Below are 17,946 nucleotides of genomic sequence, written 5' to 3' on the forward strand. Positions count from 1 at the left end.
ACAAGTCTTTGACCCTAATGTTTTGGTGAGTTAATGAAACAGGAACACTTTTAAAAAATGTTAACCAAAGATCAGGACATGTTTATTTTGCACTCTACCTAATGATCTTCTCTTACGTCCTTCAGCATCATGCTGTATTCCTACAACAGGCATACATGCACCCGTCCAGTCACCCCCGGTGCCTGAGGAAGCCAGCGGCGCGTCTGGAAGCACCCTGGAAGCCACACCTGGGAATCAAGGCCTACCTTGCCTCGCTGGCTGGCCCCATGACACCCAAGCCTGCGCACTTTCTCCTGAGGGAGAGAAGCTTTAAGACACAAGTTTTCAAACCCTCTTTTTAAATAATATTTTCCCCTGACTCCTCCCGTGCCACTCTCCACCAAGTCCGAACATCACTGCAAGCTTCTGCTAGTTGACTGCTAAGTATGCTTGGTGTTAAGTGGAGCAGCAAAAGGAGATGGGGAGCAGAAACTCTGAAGGGGCACAAGAGTGTCTGTGGAAAACCTTGTCCAAGTCACTAGATCAAATCGATGCACGGTGGGAGTTGAGGCTCCTGTGAAAACAGATCTGTCCAGTTACTCCGCATCTGTGGATTTGAAGTGGTCATCATCCACAGTGGAATAGATGTGTCCCTCATTGCTGAGAAAATCAACAGCTTGCCTGGAGGGGAGAGAGAACACAAACTCAGCTCAGCTCAGACAGTTTGTATGGAGAGAGAGGCCTCCCCTGACTTCCTGCTGATACAGACCACAGTGTGGTCACCCCATTTGCACAAGACAGAGGAAAAAGGCAGATTTGGGTACAGGTCTCTTATGGGGCAGGGTGAAGGCCACAAAACCTCTGTGGCTGACCAGAGTCTGTGGCCATAGTGGGCTAGAAAAGGAGTCCCAGACAAGGTGGAGTAGTGGAAGAAGCTGGGAGTCTGAAGCTGGGCCTCAAGCCTGGCCTCCACAACTGACTAGCTGTTGTTCTAGCTCGTGATACTTCCTTCCCTCTCTTGACTTCAGTTTGTTCATCTTTTAACCTATTTGTGAGGGCAGCCCTCAGTGAAAGTGCTTCAGGAATAGGAGAGACAAGCTCATTTCCCACAGGTCCTGAGCAGGCAGAGTAAGAGCCCCAGGCAGTCTCTGCTCTCCCCCTGCTGGCCCTGGCCTCCCCCTCCCCCTCCCAGGGCTCAGTAGCCTCATCTCAATCCTTTGAACCAAACCCAAGGCTGGTGCTTGGAGCTACCCAGTGACAGCTCTGGGCAGGCGACATCCTCACATGAACTTGCTCCAATGGCCTCAGAGATTCAGACTGCCATGCACTAAGTTAGTACATGTGCTATGGAGGTCTGGCGGCAGGGAAACCAGCCCACTTACTTGATTACAGACACATTTAAGTTGTGGAGCTGAGACTTGAGATCCTGAAAGTTCATGCCTTCTGGCCTTGGACAAGCTTTAATCAAGTTCAGCACCTGTGGAGAGAACCATCAAAATATGACTAATTGATCATGGAGAATCCACTACAAAAAACTGGCATTTGTCCTCAGAAGGGAAAATCAGTTAAGCCAGATGGAAACACTGGTGTGACATAACGAAACACTTCAAAGTGCCTAGTGTGTGCTGGATGTGATACAAGATTTGTGTGATAAAAAGAAATGCTAGAGAAGGTGGCCTAGTCATATCAGATAGCAAACTGTATTATAAAGGAGCAGGCATCAAAACTACTTGGTACTGGCTAAGAAACAGAATGGTAGATCAGTGGAATAGGTTAGGTACACAAGACACAACAGTCAACTACTATAGCAATCTACTCTTTGACAAATGCAAAGAATCCAGCTTCTGGGCTAAGAATTCACTATTTCACAAAAACTGCCAGAAAAATTAGAAAACAGTATGGCAGAAACTGGGCATTGACCACTATCTTACACCATGTACCAAAATAAAGTCAAAATTGGTTCATGATTTAGGAATAAAGACTGATACTATAAACAAGTTGGGAGAGCAAGGAATAGTTTACCTATCAGACTTATGGGAAAGGAAAGAATTCATGACACAATAAGAGATAGAGAGCATTACAAAATGCAAAATGGATAATTTTGATTATGTTAAATTGAAAAGTTTTTGTATAAAAAAAGCCAATGCAACAAAGATTATGAGGGAAGCAGAAAACTGGGAGAAAATCTTTATAACCAGGGTCTCTCGTAAAGGCCTTATCTCTAAAATATACAGGGAACTGAACCAAATTTATAGGAATACAAGTCATTCCCCAATTGAGAAATGGTCAAATATGAACAGGCAGTTTTCAGAGGAAGAAATTAAAGATATCTATAGGCATATGAAAAAATGCTCTAAATCACTACTGATTAGAGAAATGCAAATCAAAACAACTCTTAGTTGCCACATCTCTCCTGTCAGACTGGCTAACATGACAAAACAGGAAAATGATAAATGCTGGAGAGAATGTGGGAAAATTGGATATTGCTACATTGTTGGTGGAATTGTGAACTGATCCAGCCATTCTGGAGAGTAATTTGGAACTATGCCCAAAGGGCTATAAAAATGTGCATACCCTTTGACCCAGCAATATGACTTCTAGGGCTACATCCCAAAGGGATCATACAAGTGGGAGATGGACCTGTACGTACAAAAAGATTTATAGCAGCTCTTTTTGTGGTGGCAGAGAATTGGAAATCAAGAGGATGCCCATCAATTGGGGAATAGCTAAACGAGTTGTGATATATGAATGTAATGGAATACTATCGTGCAATAAGAAATGAGGAACAGATGGACTTCATTAAACCTGGAAAGACTCATAATGAACTGACGCTGAGTGAGGGGAGCAGAACCAGGTTACACGGTTACAGACACAAGGTCTCTGTAAGGACTAACTCTGGCAGACTTGACTCCTCTCATCAATATTAGGTTTAAAGACAGCTCCAAAAGACTCACGATGTAAAAAGCTATGCACATCCAGAGAAAGAATTACGGAGTCTGAATGCAGACTGAGGCAAACTATCTGCTTTTTTTTCCCCTTCTTTTTTGGTTTCTTTTCTCCTCTCTCATAATTCATTCCATTGGTTATCATTCTTCTTTACAACTGGATTATTATGTAAATAAGTTCAATGTGAAGGTAGAACCTACATTGGATTACTTGCCTTCTTGGGGGGGAGGGAGGAGGAGAGGGGGGGAGAGGAAATTTGGAATTAAAAAACCTGTGGAAATGAATGATGTAAAATAAAATTTTAAAAAACCCCAAACCTACCTTCTTTAGGGAAAAAAAAAAAATTTGTGTGATACACAGTCCCTTACAATCTAGTACACACACAGCACACCAGGACAGCCTTGTACAAGACACACTGTGTCATTCTAAGTGCCCTAGAGAGTGACAGAACAAAGGATTACATGGGGTCTAAGGAGAGGGAGTGTGAGGCTGGGGGTGGGGACTGAGGCGAGGAGCTTCTTCCAGGAATGAGCCTTTCAAGAATGGAGAGACACTCAACAAGCAAAGACAGGCAGGGTGGGCATGCTGGAGTAAACAAAGGGCACAGGGGTCTGATACTACCAAGGGTGTCAGGGGGCAGGAGTGAACAGTTATCCAGAGGTTAGAGTTCATGGAGGGGAGAAGTCACAGAATTTAGGGAGACCTGGAAGTAAACTTGGTGACCATCTAGTCCAAATCCCCGCTATAACTCACCTGACCAGGGCTCATCCAGCTTCTGCTCAGAGACCTCCAAGCAAGAACCCACCACATCTTGAAGTGGCCCATTTCCCTTGTGGACAGCCCTAGTAAACAAGCTTTTCCTGACATGAAGCCTGAAGGTGGACCCTCCCAATTTCCCCCCACTGCTCCTGGTTCTTCTGTCTAGGGTTAGAAAACAAGTGTGACTCCCCTCCCACGTGAAGGCCCTTCAGATACGAAACTTGGTTCTCATGTCCTCCCTCAGTCTTCTCTTCTCCAAGGCCAGATCTCAGCATCAGGCAGGACCTGAAGCCCCTTGCCACCCTGGCTGTCCTTTGGACACCCTCTAGCTCTTCAGGGTTCCCCTTAAACTGTAGGATCTGACCAGGGCAGAGGCCAGCGGGACCACCACCTCCCCACTCCAGGGAGCCCAGGATCACATTTGCTCCCGTCTCATACCAAGCTGGGAGTCACCCGACCCCCTGGATATTTTTCGGACAAACTACAAACCAGGCCTTGAACTTGCAAGGTTGCAAATAATGGCATGAAATAAAAGCTGAAAGTCAGAATGGAACCAGGTTGAGAAGAGTGGGCTGTGACTGTCACGCAAAGGTGAACTGAAGCCGCCTCGGATCTTTGTGAGACATGAGCAGAACCACTTGTAGAAAGGATTATCCTGGTAGCAGTGTAAAGAATAGAGGGATGAAGGAAAGAAGAGAGGTGAGAAGATCTGGAAGGAGGTTACTGTGTATCAGGGCCATGACAGTGGAATGGAGAGGAGGGAAAGACCAGAGAGATGCTGTAGGGATGGAGCTGACGGCACCTGCTTGTGCAATACACACAATGACTACAAGACCGTAGATGGAAAGACCACCACAGACGGATCACTGAGTCATTACCGTGACCGTACTTGGTTGCAAAGAGGAGATATGAGAATGAAGCCCCCTCCTGTCTATGCAGGGTAGAGATCCAGGGTGTGAAACACCATAGAATCTGTCAAGTCTTGGTGGATATGAGGGTCAGTTTTGCTGAACTGCTTTTTCCCTTTGTCTCTTTTTTATTTTAAGGGATGGTGGTCTGGGGAGAAGAGGTAGGAGGGACATACTGGGAAATAAAGTTGCATAAAAACAAAAGACATCAACGAATTAAAAAAACAAAAATAAAACCACCTCATTATGAACAGGGGAGCCCGGATAAACGGTGGTGCCACCAAGAGAAGGAATGACTTCAGAAGAGAGAGCAGGAGAAAATCAGGCACATGGTCTGGGACATTCTGATAGTGATGTTCTGCAGCCCTGGAGCAAGTGCTAATCAGTTGCGGGGTGTGTGTGTGTGTGTGTGTGTGTGTGTGTGTGTGTGTGTGTGAGAGAGAGAGAGAGAGAGAGAGAAATGGTGAGCAATGGCTGGCAGGGCAGAGCAAGGAGCTCCAGGGTACTGGGTGGCACTGGGGCCAGGGGTCAGTTTGTAAGTAAATGCAAACAGAATGGAGGAGCTGGAATGGGAAGTGAGAGATGAGTCAAGGGACCACAGATTATAACAGAAAAATCAGCTTGGTGCTAGGGAGAACAGAAGCAAGAGGAGAATGTGGGTGGGAGAGTCCCAACCATGAGCACTGATGCAATCAAAAGAAGTGTAAAAGCGACCACGCCATAGTGTAGCTGAAGTTTAGTGGGAGACGAGGAGTGGGAAGGTAGGGAGGAAGGCTCTGAGTCACGGATTAACTCACTGAAAAAAAATGAGAAAGTAGGGGCATGTAGGTGGTGCAATGAACAGAACATTGGCCCTGGAGTCAGGAGGACCTGAGTTCAAATCCAGTCTCAGATGCTTACTAGCTGTGTGCCCCTGGGTAAGTCACTTAACCATGACTGCCTCCCAAAAATACAGAAAAAAAAAATGGGAGAAGTAACGGCACACACATGGCACTAGAATATTGTAATTAGTAGGCACACGAGCCAGGGTACCAGTATTTTCTTTCTGGAGTCACATGTGTGGGGCTTACCTGGTTCTGGGTTACAGTGAGGCCATTGGCTGGCATAAGACTATTCCCACCAAAGCTGCTTCCCCCAAAGCTTCCTGGATCCCCTATTCCAGAAGTGCTGAGAGATGGTCTTCCTACTGAGGGCTAAAGTAAAAAGAAAAGGACACATTAAGGTATTGGGGTGGGAATCAGAAAACAAATTCTAATCCAGCTTGGCCACCAGCCTCATGGAGTGGCCACTCTCTGGATCTATGTTCTCTCCCCTATAAAATGAAGGGATCAGACCTGACAGACTTTAAGCTACTCTCTTTCAACTCTAACAATTTCTAGGATTTGGGCAGATTCATTAATTGATCCCCTTAATTCACCAAATCAAAGAAGCCTTTGGCTAAGAAATATATTCCACAACTTAAGGTGTTTCCTGCTGTATTTCTCCAGGCAAGGGAAGGTAAAGTTGCAGGGCCTCTAAGAAGGCCCTTCAGAAAGTGGGAAAGAACAACTCTTGCATATTCTTTTGCCTTAAGATGTATAAAATCAGTTGAGGTCAGTGTTTCATAATGCTGGGCGGGGTCTTCAGCATATTAAGCAGAAAGAAGGAACAAGAGTCGGATTTCTTAATTTCCTTTTTTTGGAGTTTAGGTTTTATGATGGAAGGGCCTTTGGTAGTAAAAGTTAGACAAACTGGGAAAAATCTGCCATAAACAAACAGTTGTGAAACCCTGGACATAATGATCTCCCAGGCAGGGCTAGTCTGAAAAGGATATGGAAGGGCTTAGCAGACTGTAAGCTCAACATGAGCGAACAGTAGGAGAGCCAGGAAAACCCTGGGCTGCATTAAGGGGAGGGGAATCTTCAAATGCTTCAGAGACTGGAAGAGAGGAGACTTACTCTGCTTGGCAACAGAGGCCAGAATCAGTAGGAATAGGCAGAAATTACAAAGAAGTAAATTTAGGCCCTATGCATACGTGAAGGGGTTCTTTCTCAGTGGAAGCCTTCAAGAATAAACTGGATGACCATTAGTGTATGCTATCAAATTAAGGAATCACAGAATTTGAGAAGTAGAAGGGATCTTACTGTCCATTTAGTCCAACCCACACTGGAGAAATTCCCACCGTAATAGACCCAATCAGTGGTCATTCAGCCTCTTCCTGGGAAGCCTCCACCTCCAAGGCAGCCCATCCCACTTCTGGGCTGCTCTGATGGGAAACCGTTTCTGAAACCCAGAGAGTGACACTCCCCAAAGTCTAGCCCTTCTCTACACCACAGCCTTTCAAACACTTTCAGACGGTCACCATGCACCCCCTGAGCACTCTCGTCTCCAGACTAAACAGCTCCCCCTCACCATCCAGGCTGTCTTCTTCAGCTTATCAACAGCTTAGCATTGAGAACTGAACACAATGCTCCAGAGAGGGTCTGACAAGGGCAGAGGACAGGAAGACTGTCACTACCCAGTCCTGGAAACACACCCTGACTTACACAGTCCAAGACTGCACTGCTTCTTCTGGCTGCCACAGCTTACTCACATCTAGCTTGCAGTCCACTAAAACTTCCAGATCATTTTCAGAACTGCTCCCTAATCATGCCTCCCAGCCTTATACTGGTGAAGCTGACTTTTTTGTACCCAGTTAGATTTCTGCGTTTATCAAACATTGTTACTGTGGTCATTTACTTCAGCATACTGCACACCTAGTCTATCCCACCAGTACCAGATTATTTTGTTGTAGTTTGACACCTAGTACTGCTGGGCTACTTTCTTTTACTTTTTTCTTCATCAATTCCCTCAATATTCTTGACTTTTGTTCCCTCCAGATGAATCTTAATTATTTTTTCTAGCTCTATAAAGTAATTCTTTGATCTTCTCATTGGTATGGCACTGAATTAATTTAGCAAGTACTGCTGTTTTTATTATATTAGCTCCACCTGCCCACGAGCAATTAGTATTTCTCCAACTGTTTAGATTTGTCTTTATTTCTGTGAAAAGTGTTTTATAATCGTGTTCAGACAGTTCCTGTGTGTCTTGGCAGGGAGACTCCTAAGTATTTTATGCCGTCCGTCTGCAGTTATTTTAAATGGGATTTTTCTTTCCATCTCTTACAGCCAAATTCTATCAGTAATATGCTGAGGATTCGTGTGGGTCTACTTTATATCCTGAAACTTTGCTATGGTTGTTCATTATTAGGTAGATCTTTAATTTATTCTCTTGGGTTCTCTAAGGATTCTATCATTTCCTCTGCACAAAGGTCCTTCAATTTCTTTCTCTTGTCTTGTTGCTATAGGCAGCATTTCTAGTACAATAATTATAGTGGTGATAATGGACAACCTTGCTTCACTTCTGATCTAAAGGGAAAGGCTTCTAGCTTATCCCTATTACAGATAATTCTTGTTTGCTTTTAAATAGATACTTATTTTAAGATAAAGCTCCGTTGCAATTCCTATGCTTTCTAGAGTTTTTAATAGGAACAGATGTATTTTGTAAAAAGTTTTTATGTATCTATTAATATAATCATACGGTTTTTGTTATTAATACAGTCAATTAAGCTAATAGTTTTCTCAATACTGATTCAGCCCTGCATCCCAGTAGAAATCCAACCGGGTCACTGTGTATGAACTTTATGAAACATGTAGTCTCCTTGCTAGTATTACATTTAAAATTTTCGCGTTGATTTTCATTAGGGATATTGGTCAATAGCTTTCCTTTCCTGTTTTCACTCTCCCCAGGTTAGGTATCAAAACCTAGGGTCATAAAAGGAATTTGGTAGGACTCCTTTATTTTTTCAAATACTTTATATGGTACTGGAATTGTTCTTTAAATGTTTGGCAGAATTTGCTTGTAAATCCATCTGGTCCTGGGGATTTTTTCTTAGGAGACCCATTTATGGCTTGTTCAATTTCTTCTTCTAAAATAGGGTTATCTAGGTATTCTATTTCCTCATCTGTTAATCTGGGCAATTTTTATTTTTGTAACAATCCATTTCATTTTACTGTCGATTTTATTGGCATAAAATTGGACAGAAAAACTACTAATTGCTTTAATTTCATGTTCATTTGGTAGTGCGTTCATTCTCTTCATTTTTGATACTGGTAATGTGGTTAAGAAATAAGGTTTTGAATACAGTCAGTATGTAGATTAATTTTGCTTAACTATGCATATGTGTTAAAAGGGGTCCCCACCCGCTGCCATTTCTTCTTCTCAGTTTATAAATTGAGAGGGTTAAGTAGAGATAGCAATAGTAACACAAAAAAGGGTACAATCTAACATTCTAAAAATTCACAGAATTTCAGAAGAAATAGTAGATTAGCAGTTCAGTTCTGAAAGTACTGTATAGTATAATGCACTTTAAAAATGAGCAAGTGGTATGAAAGATTACCTCTCTTTGCGTTCTTATGTACATATATATATGTAAATGTTGTGTTTAAGCTCAAAAGGAAAAAAACACACACACACATACCCTCTCAGCTCCAAATCTTATCCCATTTCCACATCCTAGAGAAAGTAAAACTCTGATTTATCCTGTGCCTATCTCATTTGTACATAGCTGTTTTCATGTTGCCTCCCCCATCAGACTGTGAGCTCCTCCAGAGCATTATCTTCGGCCTTCTTTTGTGTGTCTACCACTTAGCCCAGTGCCTGGTACATAGGAGGTGCTTAATAAAAGCTCATTGATGGACCGACTCACCAAAGAAGCACTCACCTGATTGACAGACTGGCTTAGGACCATATGGGCATTAACAGTTTCCAGGATATGGATAGTAAACTCATTCATGTCCTCTAGAGGAAGAATCTTAAATGCCACCAGGCTCTTTTTGTTCTGTTAAAATAACAAGATAGTTTAGGACAAAGGAGGGAACACAGCGAGAGTTCTCTTCAAGCTCCCTCTAAGGCAAGATGCCAACATCCTGAAAGTCAGGGATGGCCTGGGCTCCTACAGCACCTGGAAGTTGCTTGTCTGGAATGATGAATCATTGACCACAAAAGCAACGTTCAGAATCAATGGTGGTCAGATTCTCCAGACTGCCCCCCAAAGCCTACTTAACCCTTAACAGCCTTGCATGTCATGTTAGGCTAATTGTGGACCCCAAAGACCATGTATCACCCAGTTTTTATGGAAAACAGATTCGGTTTCATCTTAGGGTACAGGAGCACACCTGTCCTCTTTCTACAGTGAGATGCAGGGCTCAGCTGCCCCTTTCTGGGTCTGAGCTCAGATACAGGAGGCAGGTCAGGACTCTGGCCCATCTTTTCTTCCTGGCCTGCCTATATCTCATCTATTTCTTTTTTCTCTGACTCCCAGGAAGCTGAGTACAAGAGCTACACACATCCCTTGGAAACCTTTCTAGGGGCTGTCTTCAATATTCCCACTATTTCATCAGGGTAAATACTCTTTCCACTAATGCAGACTACAAGTTAGACACAGAACCTGGGGTCTGCCTCTTTTGTAGCAATAGATTCAGAAACAGGACTGCTCTATGGAAGTTTTCTTTAAGAGTGTTTTGTTGTAACCATCAGCAAAGGTCTGTACTTAATTACAGGCAATCTCTGGGGACATGGGAACAATATTCCAGACCAGTTAAAATTTCCATTTGGATTTCCAGGTAGCTGACATTCTCACAGTCACAGGCAGAGATAGAAAGGGGCTGACATGATATTTAACAACCTGCCCGCTTGCCATCTAATATTAACATGGAACTGAGGAAGGGGACAAGGGAGAAGATTAAACCGCTGTTGTTCTGTTATTGACAGTATTGGTCTCCTTAAAGAAACCTAAGAATCTCAGGTCTGAGAACAGACCCCACCCACCCCACTCCCAGCCTCTTCCCCCTTCATTTTTATAGGAACAAAATACAAGATGGCTTAAAGGGCCATAGGTAACCAACTCCAAGTATCACGACTACCAATCTCGCATTCATTGTGGATACTAATAAGGTGCTTTCGTTACAAGCACCTTAAAATCAAGCAGTATAAATACTACTTCCATTTTACAGATGAGGAAAATAAGTTTCAGGAGAGAAAAGACTTGGCCAAGCTCACATGTCTGCTAAGTGTTGAAGCTAGGACTTGCTTTAGGTCTTTTTCTTTTTTGGGGGGGGGGGGGGAAGGGGAAGGACTTGCCCAGGGTCACAAAACTAGTAAATGTTTGAGCCTGAATTTGAACTCGGGTCCTCGTGGGCCAGTGCTCTACCCACTGCACCACCTAGCTGCCCTATATTTAGCTTTTCTAATGAACGTTCTCTGCTACATAATGAACAACAGACAATAATCCACAGACATAAGATGCTTTTAATTCTTCAAAGCACTTCCCCATCCAGGATCTTCACTGCAGGATTTGCAATGTCATTGCATGATACCAGGCAAGGCATTACTAGACCCACTGTACAAACAGATAAGCCAAGACACAGAGAGGATAGGAAACTTGGCTTGGTGCTTAGTAAATGTCTACTGAAAATCCTAAAGGCCTTACGGTATTGGTCAGTGGTAAGTCAGGATTGGAGATGCCAGGACTAGAAATAGCCCTGTGCTCTTTTTTTGTTTAAAATGAAATTTATTAACTTTTTACTGACATATGCCCCAATCTATGAAGAATAAAAGAAACAAAACTGAGAACAAAAGAGTGATTGCGAATGACTGTCCACACACTGCTTCTCTTCACTGGCTGAGAGGACAGAGTAGTGGGAAGAGGGCCAGCCTTGAAGTTGAGAAGACTGGAGCTCAAGCCCTGCCCCTGAAATACGCTAGCTATGTGACCTTGGGCAGATCATTCTACCTCTAAGTGTTTGGATAAATGGCTAAGAAGAAGTGAAGGACAAATCCATGTTCTGAATGGAGTTCATTAGGCCAATGAACTTGTAGGTTTGCCCCCCCTAAAGAAACATGAGCGTCTTTCTCTGTATTTAACATGAATTTCGTTACTGTTTAACATTTAATGCTGTCTCTATTTACAGCTGCAGTATGTGTACATAAACATAGAAGTACACACAGTATTACTTTAGTTCTGGACTGTGAAGCACCTCAGGAAAGTTCTCACGTTGCTTTGAATTCTTCGTATTTGTTGATTCTTATCACACATTTTACAACATGTAAATACAGTTTAAGTCATTCCCCAACTGTTGGTCACATTTGTCTGATTCCAGGTTTTGTTGTTTTTGTAATTCTAACTAGTGCTTCTGGGACGGTTTCAGAAAAACCTGGGAAGACTTAAGTGAACTCATGCAAAGCGAAGTGAGCAGAATCAACACGTGTTCTTTCCACCAGACCCAACTGTTATTCTCTAAGCGCTCAATGGAACGGAAAACAAGAACTGTTTTTCTACAAAAGAGACAAGAGAGAGTGGAACACTTCATGAATTGTTCTCAACTTAGAGGTTTCAACAATTCTGCCATGGCCCAGAAAACTGTGGGACAAATAAAGACCATGTTTGGTGTGTATAAAATGTAAATTTTTTTTTCACACTAGAGTCACAATTTGCCAGAAGATGGGGTTCTAGACCCTCTTATTTATTCCCAACACTGACAATAGTGGTTATGTGATGGTGGGCAATTCACATCATTATATGAGCCTCAGTCTCATCACCTGTAAAGTGGGAATAATAACTGTACTCTCTGCCTCCCAGGGTCACTGTAAAGAAAGCACTAGGTCAACTGCAAAGTGGTACATAAATGAGTGACGATTATTACTTATGTCCAACTTTACCTGGAAAGACCTGAGATGACCAGCCACTTTCACGTAGGTTTCTGGTGGTACCACGGTATTCTCACTGCTTGTGTCCTAAGAGTGGAGGAGGAAAAATCAACCTGAGTTTTCTATGGCCATTGGTTAATGCACCTGTTTAATTACCACGCTGGGTAAAGAAAATGAAAGTTAAAAACAGGTACAGCTGCATGGCAACAGGAGTTATTTCTATTCTTTCCACACTAGTGGAAAGTTAAAACGAACAACCCCATCACACTCTTAGTTTTTCTGAGGGCTCTGGCCTCAGTTATCTCTCTCAAAATACCTTCAAGCTCAGACTCAACTTCCAGTAGACTTTAAGAATGAATGACAATGTCAAAGTAGTCCAAGTCTGTAAGAGCTAATAACATTTCAGAGTGGGCAGAATGCCCAACACCGGTGGAGTGCAAAGCAGTTTGGACTTTATTGCGTAGGCAACAGAGAGCCACACGAAGTTTTGGATCAAAGGAATAAAACCAAAATTTGTGCATAAGGACAATTAAACTGACAATATAACATAAGATGGATCGGAGTGAGAAGAACCCGAGTCAAGGAGGCCAGTCGGGAGGATGTGACAATAACCTAAGCAGGAAGGAATGAGGATGTAAAAGAAATGGGTCTATTTCTAAAGCTAGAATTGCTGGCACTGAGAAAGGTGTAGAGGGAAGAGAGCCATCGTGGAGTAGTAGACAGAGAGGAAATCTTGGTATCAGGAAGACTTGAGGTCAAATGCTGGGTGACAGATCCTATGTGACCCTGCTACAAGCTCTCAGTGGTCTGGGCAATTCTCAAAGCCTAGAAGTCACAGAACAGTTAGCGAGTCTGCATCAGTAAAGGTAAGTTCCTCACCAAGGACTTCCCTACACCAATGAAATCATAGCCTCCCCTCCCCCAACCAAAAAAAAAGGGGAGAGAAGGGTTGGTATTAGGCTTCCCCATATCTCTCACCTCCTACCAAATGGGGACTATCCATTCTGCTTCTGTATAGCAGAATGTATACATACAGCTGGCCTGATAAAGGACTTAGCTTGGGCATTTAAAGGAATGTACCTTCATCTTCACATTCCATTCCCATCTAACTTTAGGCTCTCATGCAAAGTCATCACATTTCACTGACCCTATGAGGTATGATGAGACTGTTTGGCAACACTACCTCAGAGACCAAATACACTGGTGCAGTCTGACTGGACAGCTGCCTCTTCCTGGGCTCCCTCTCCCCAAAGCCTGGCCATTGTGGGCTCATGCTGTTTCATTCACCCAGAACGACGGGGTTCTCCCACCCTTCAAGGTCCATGCTCCAGCTCCGCCATGAAGCAAGGCTGGGTGACTAGGGTACAATCCAGCCTTTGCTTAAAGACCTCCAGTGAGCCAGAGAGAGCAAATTTTTTCACATGAAAACCCTCCAAATACCTGAAGTGGGCTATCATCCTTGTCGTTTTCTTTCCTAAAAGCCTCCTTTTCTTTAGGCTAAGGATGGCTCATTCCTTCAATGGATTCTAATATGTCATGGTCATCATGGTTATCTTCAGTAGCCTCACTATTCTGGGCCTCCTCCTGTAGACACATTCTAGTTTACCAATGTCTTTTCTAAAATGTGGCATCCCAATATTCCTAATGTAGTCTGACTGGGGCAGAATCCAGTAGGACTTTCTTCTGAGCACTACGCTGCTTTCAATAAGCCTGACTGTGTGGCAGTTCACTCAAACCAAAAGATCTTCCCCATGCATCCCAAAATGCTTACGTCGGTGTCCACCCACTGTCTGACGTCCATTGGCGCTGCAGTCATATCATCTATTTTGTAAACAATGTTAGTTGGTGCCTTCTCTGCTTGTCGGATTATCCCCACAATAGTGACCTACATGAAGAGGTAGACAACAATTTTTCTGAGTCTCAGAGTGAAACTTAATGTGATTTTAATTACAAACCATCACCTAGTGCTTCTACCAAGATGTTGTTAGCATACCTGTGAAATCTCAATCTCCCCAATCTTAAATACTTCATCAATCAGGTTGGCAGAAAGGAGCTGTGATATGGTGCAAGGGACAATGTGCTGGGCTCGTGCTCTCTGTAAAGAGAAAACACCTGTCAGACTCCCTCATACCACCACAGGGATCTCAAAGAAAAACTCAATCAGCTGACTGCTAAGGATCAGCAGTAAAAACAAAAACAAAACAAAAAATAAAACAAAAACACGGTAGACTTAAAGCAGGAGTTCTCCCCTGTCTATGAAGGAAACAACAAAAGTCCTGGGTGCAGAGTTGGACCCCACTCCGGACATTTTTGTGTTTGGTTTTCACCTTACACAGTCTCTGGGGCTTTTGTTACATCTCCTTTCAGCACAAGAAAAAGAAGGCTCTATTAATTCATTCGGTGACCCTAGACAAGGGCCATAATTTGGGCATAGGGGAATGAAGGAAAGAATCCCAAATTTATTTCAGTCCACACAGAGAGATTTCTTGTAAAACTGTTGTGTACAAAATTGCAAAGAATGCACTAGCTTCTTATTATGAGACCTGTGGACAATGTACTGATCACAAGCTACATTTAGGTAAGCACACATCCTTTAGGTACCCACTGTATAAAGTGACTCAATTCTAGTTAAGATGACTCAAAAGGGCTTTGGAAATATCACACTTATGTTTTTTTCTTGCTGAGTCAAGAAGGTAGACATCAAATTAGACCAAGGTTTTAAGAAATTTTGCCCCCTCCCTGCTCCCTCTTGCTTCCAAGACCATGTCAGTTTGGGGCGATGCAGGCAAGGACCTCACATTTAGAAAACCAAATCCCTCCAAATCCCAATGAGGCAACAGAGTGGAAGCGACATTCTAATGGAAGGACTGAACCTTGTCAATATTGACATTCAGAAGGCAGCTGTGGGTAAATGGGAGACTGGTTCACGGGTTCTCCTGGGAGAAACAAATGAAAGAATCAACAGAATTGTTTCATCGTGTGACCAATGACAAGAAACATTTCAAGGAACATATTATGTTACCTTTCCGTGCTTATCATGACGAACTTAAGCAAAAAGACCCTGTGAAGGGAACTGCAGCTTATGGGTCAACATTTATTGCAGAGAACAGAGGTAGGAAACTGACAAGCACCACCAAACCAAGTTTATGCATATTTTGATAACAGGTGTCTTCAATAGAAAGTTGGGCTCAGGGGAGGTTGGAGAATGTAGTTCAGGTTTAAGACACAAAAGAAGCCAAAAGCTTATAAACTACTCAGAAGCCTCTCAACCAGAAGTCATGAATACTTTTTCCCAAGAAGACACTCAAAGATATTGAATCTGATGAGTAAACAGTATGACAAAAAAATAAGACTATCTTTACAAGAAACTGGATACTGAAACAGGGAATACATCAGAATCAGCAGTCTACAGAAAAGGTCAGTATCTACAATCTATCCCTTCCAAAGCACAAAAGTCTCAAAGGCATGGAGCCGGAAGATGGAGCCTTGAATATGAGGAAGAGCAAGTTACTTGAGGAAAGATTCACTTAGCTGTTTGTTAAATTTAAAAATGAAACCATATTGCTAGAGAGTCCTCAGAAGTAGAGGTAGAAGACAAGAGAAAGGTATGGGATATATTCCTCATTTTGAGACAGTACTTCCTTCTTGCACCACTGTGAGAAGGGTAGATTGCAGAAATGACTCCACGGGAGCTGTGGCTTTTGTGGAGGACTGATTCAATTTATGTGAGACAGGCCCCACCAGTAGGTGCTCCTTTCCCTTACTCACTTCCAGTACCTAATCGGGAAGCCCTTTCCTGCTCCCTAACTTCAGACAATCACTGGCTATTTTATTTCCACTCGTCTGTGCTGATCAATTGAATGTTCTATTCATTCTCCCCTTTCTGTTCTTACTGTATTTCTATGACACATAAAATTAATTTAATGAGCTAAAAAAAATAAAAATAAAAGTGAAACCATAGCAACAAATACAAAATAAAAGAAGGCTTGACAAACATTTATTGAGCTTATCTCCACATCCTGTCCTGCCCAGCCTAGCCCCTAGACATCCCCACATTACAATGTCAATATCCCAAATAGATATTCTTTTCTAAGCAGGGAGTCACTGTAGGAAGAAGTAAATGAAACAGAGCCAAATGTTTATCTTTATTTTCAACTTACTGATTTCTTTTCAGCCTGAGAAGCAGTAGGAGTGCCAAATCCCCCTGGGGGCTGTGTGTAGCCACCACCAACGTAGGAAGTGTTCCCATAGCCTCCATCAAATCCACCTGGCAGACCAAAGACATCAGAATCACTCTTCCTGGCTGGAGTCAAGAAACCTCCATCCCATCCCCCCAGTGTAGCTAGCGCTGAGCCTCTCGCCCCACCTTCATCACCCCCACCCCCAGATTAGTGCTGAGGCTCCCTCCCCACCTGGCCCCCTGCTTACCACCCCTTTAGAACCTCTATCCCCAGCTGCCCCCGCCCATTAGTCCCCTCCCCAGACCGCTGCCAAGCCTCTCTCTCCTGCCGCCCCCAGCTCAGCACCCCCCTCCTCGGAACCTGGGCGAGCCCCTCTTTCCACCACTTCGCACATTTCCCTTTCCCCCTCCTGTGCCTCCTCCCCTAAAAGCCCCTCGCCCAGCTCCTCCATTACTATTCCACATGTTGATCGCAGCGCCCCAAGGGCTGTAGCTAGCCGGTGTCCACGAAGTCCACTCCGAGCCCGGGGAATCCCGCAGTTTCCCACCCAGGAGAAACCTGACTCTACTTGGCGCCACAAACACTATCCCGCGAACGGCCGCGCCAATCAACTCGCTGGCTGCTTTCCCTTCCGCCCCTTTCAGCCAATCAACGCTGACGATACTCCAGGTTTACCCAATGGGCTTGGACAATGCTTGCGAGGCGTGCGCACGCTTTGGATCAACGGGGAAAACGGAAAGTCTTTGCGGCCATCTTTAGTACGGTCAAGGAACCAGTTCGAGCTACAGGTGCTAGAAACCCAGGCTAGAGAAACATCCCTGGAAAGCGACCAATGAAAAAGTAGGATCTTACCCTTGCGTGGTCCCACCCCTCGGAAATGACATCACGGTTCCCTCTAGGAACTTTCTCACTTCTAGGGTCTCGGAGTCTCGTGACTGACTGACTTAGGCGCAAGCGCAGACCACTTAGTCCAGGTGGACTGGGCGGGAACGTCTGGTCAACGGCCTCAGGCGCTGCGTGTTTCCTTCGCCTGCTACTGGAAGGTTGCTTCGAGATCACAAAGTCCAAGCAGCCTCCTCGCACTCTCTTTGACGATGGAAGAAACTGAGTCCTAGAGAGGGGGCGTGAGCAGCCCACGGCCACACAGCGAGCGGCCGGGCTCGGCTTGGGGCTCCCCATGATGGGGCCGGTGTCTGAGCAGCGCCTTGTCAGGGTGCACCCGCGGCAAGGCTTGTTATGGTCGCTTTACACGTAAGGAAACTGAGTCTCACGTGCGGGGGCCACCCAGGCCTTAAGATTCTGAGACCACCTGCTCTCCGCACCCCACCCCCCCAGCCTCTGCCAAGCTCCTTCATTCCCAGGGTCAGGCCGCCAATGCCCATCAAAATGCACTTAATTACGGCCAACTACACTCCAGGTGCTGAGGATCCAAGCAAATGGCAAGCACT

At 44.1% G+C, this 17,946-nt stretch overlaps 1 protein-coding gene across 1 annotated transcript; it reads right to left on the minus strand.

The window, feature by feature from the left end:
- Positions 1–58: 58 nt before the first annotated feature.
- Positions 59–17,106, minus strand: RPA2 (replication protein A2). The gene is made up of 9 exons (XM_036745115.1): positions 16,953–17,106; positions 16,478–16,584; positions 14,311–14,412; positions 14,089–14,202; positions 12,330–12,404; positions 9,334–9,450; positions 5,663–5,785; positions 1,362–1,456; positions 59–660 (listed from the first exon to the last, which is right to left on the minus strand). The coding sequence occupies exons 1-9, from the start codon at positions 16,960–16,962 to the stop codon at positions 576–578; spliced, it is 828 nt and encodes a 275-aa protein (XP_036601010.1). The 5' UTR covers positions 16,963–17,106; the 3' UTR covers positions 59–575.
- Between the last annotated feature and the right edge of the window lie 840 nt (positions 17,107–17,946).

The sequence above is a fragment of the Trichosurus vulpecula genome, chromosome 2, assembly GCF_011100635.1.
Source record: "Trichosurus vulpecula isolate mTriVul1 chromosome 2, mTriVul1.pri, whole genome shotgun sequence".
Lineage (NCBI taxonomy): Eukaryota > Metazoa > Chordata > Mammalia > Diprotodontia > Phalangeridae > Trichosurus > Trichosurus vulpecula.

Bases quoted from the DNA above. Each gene is read 5' to 3' on its own strand.
- RPA2 (XM_036745115.1), bottom strand. The intron at 12,405-14,088 runs GTAAGCATTTTG...CTCCACTCTTAG, and splicing joins GACAGTGGGTGGACACCGAC to GACACAAGCAGTGAGAATAC. The intron at 1,457-5,662 runs GTAAGCCCCACA...TTCTCTCCACAG, and splicing joins TCACTGTAACCCAGAACCAG to GTGCTGAACTTGATTAAAGC.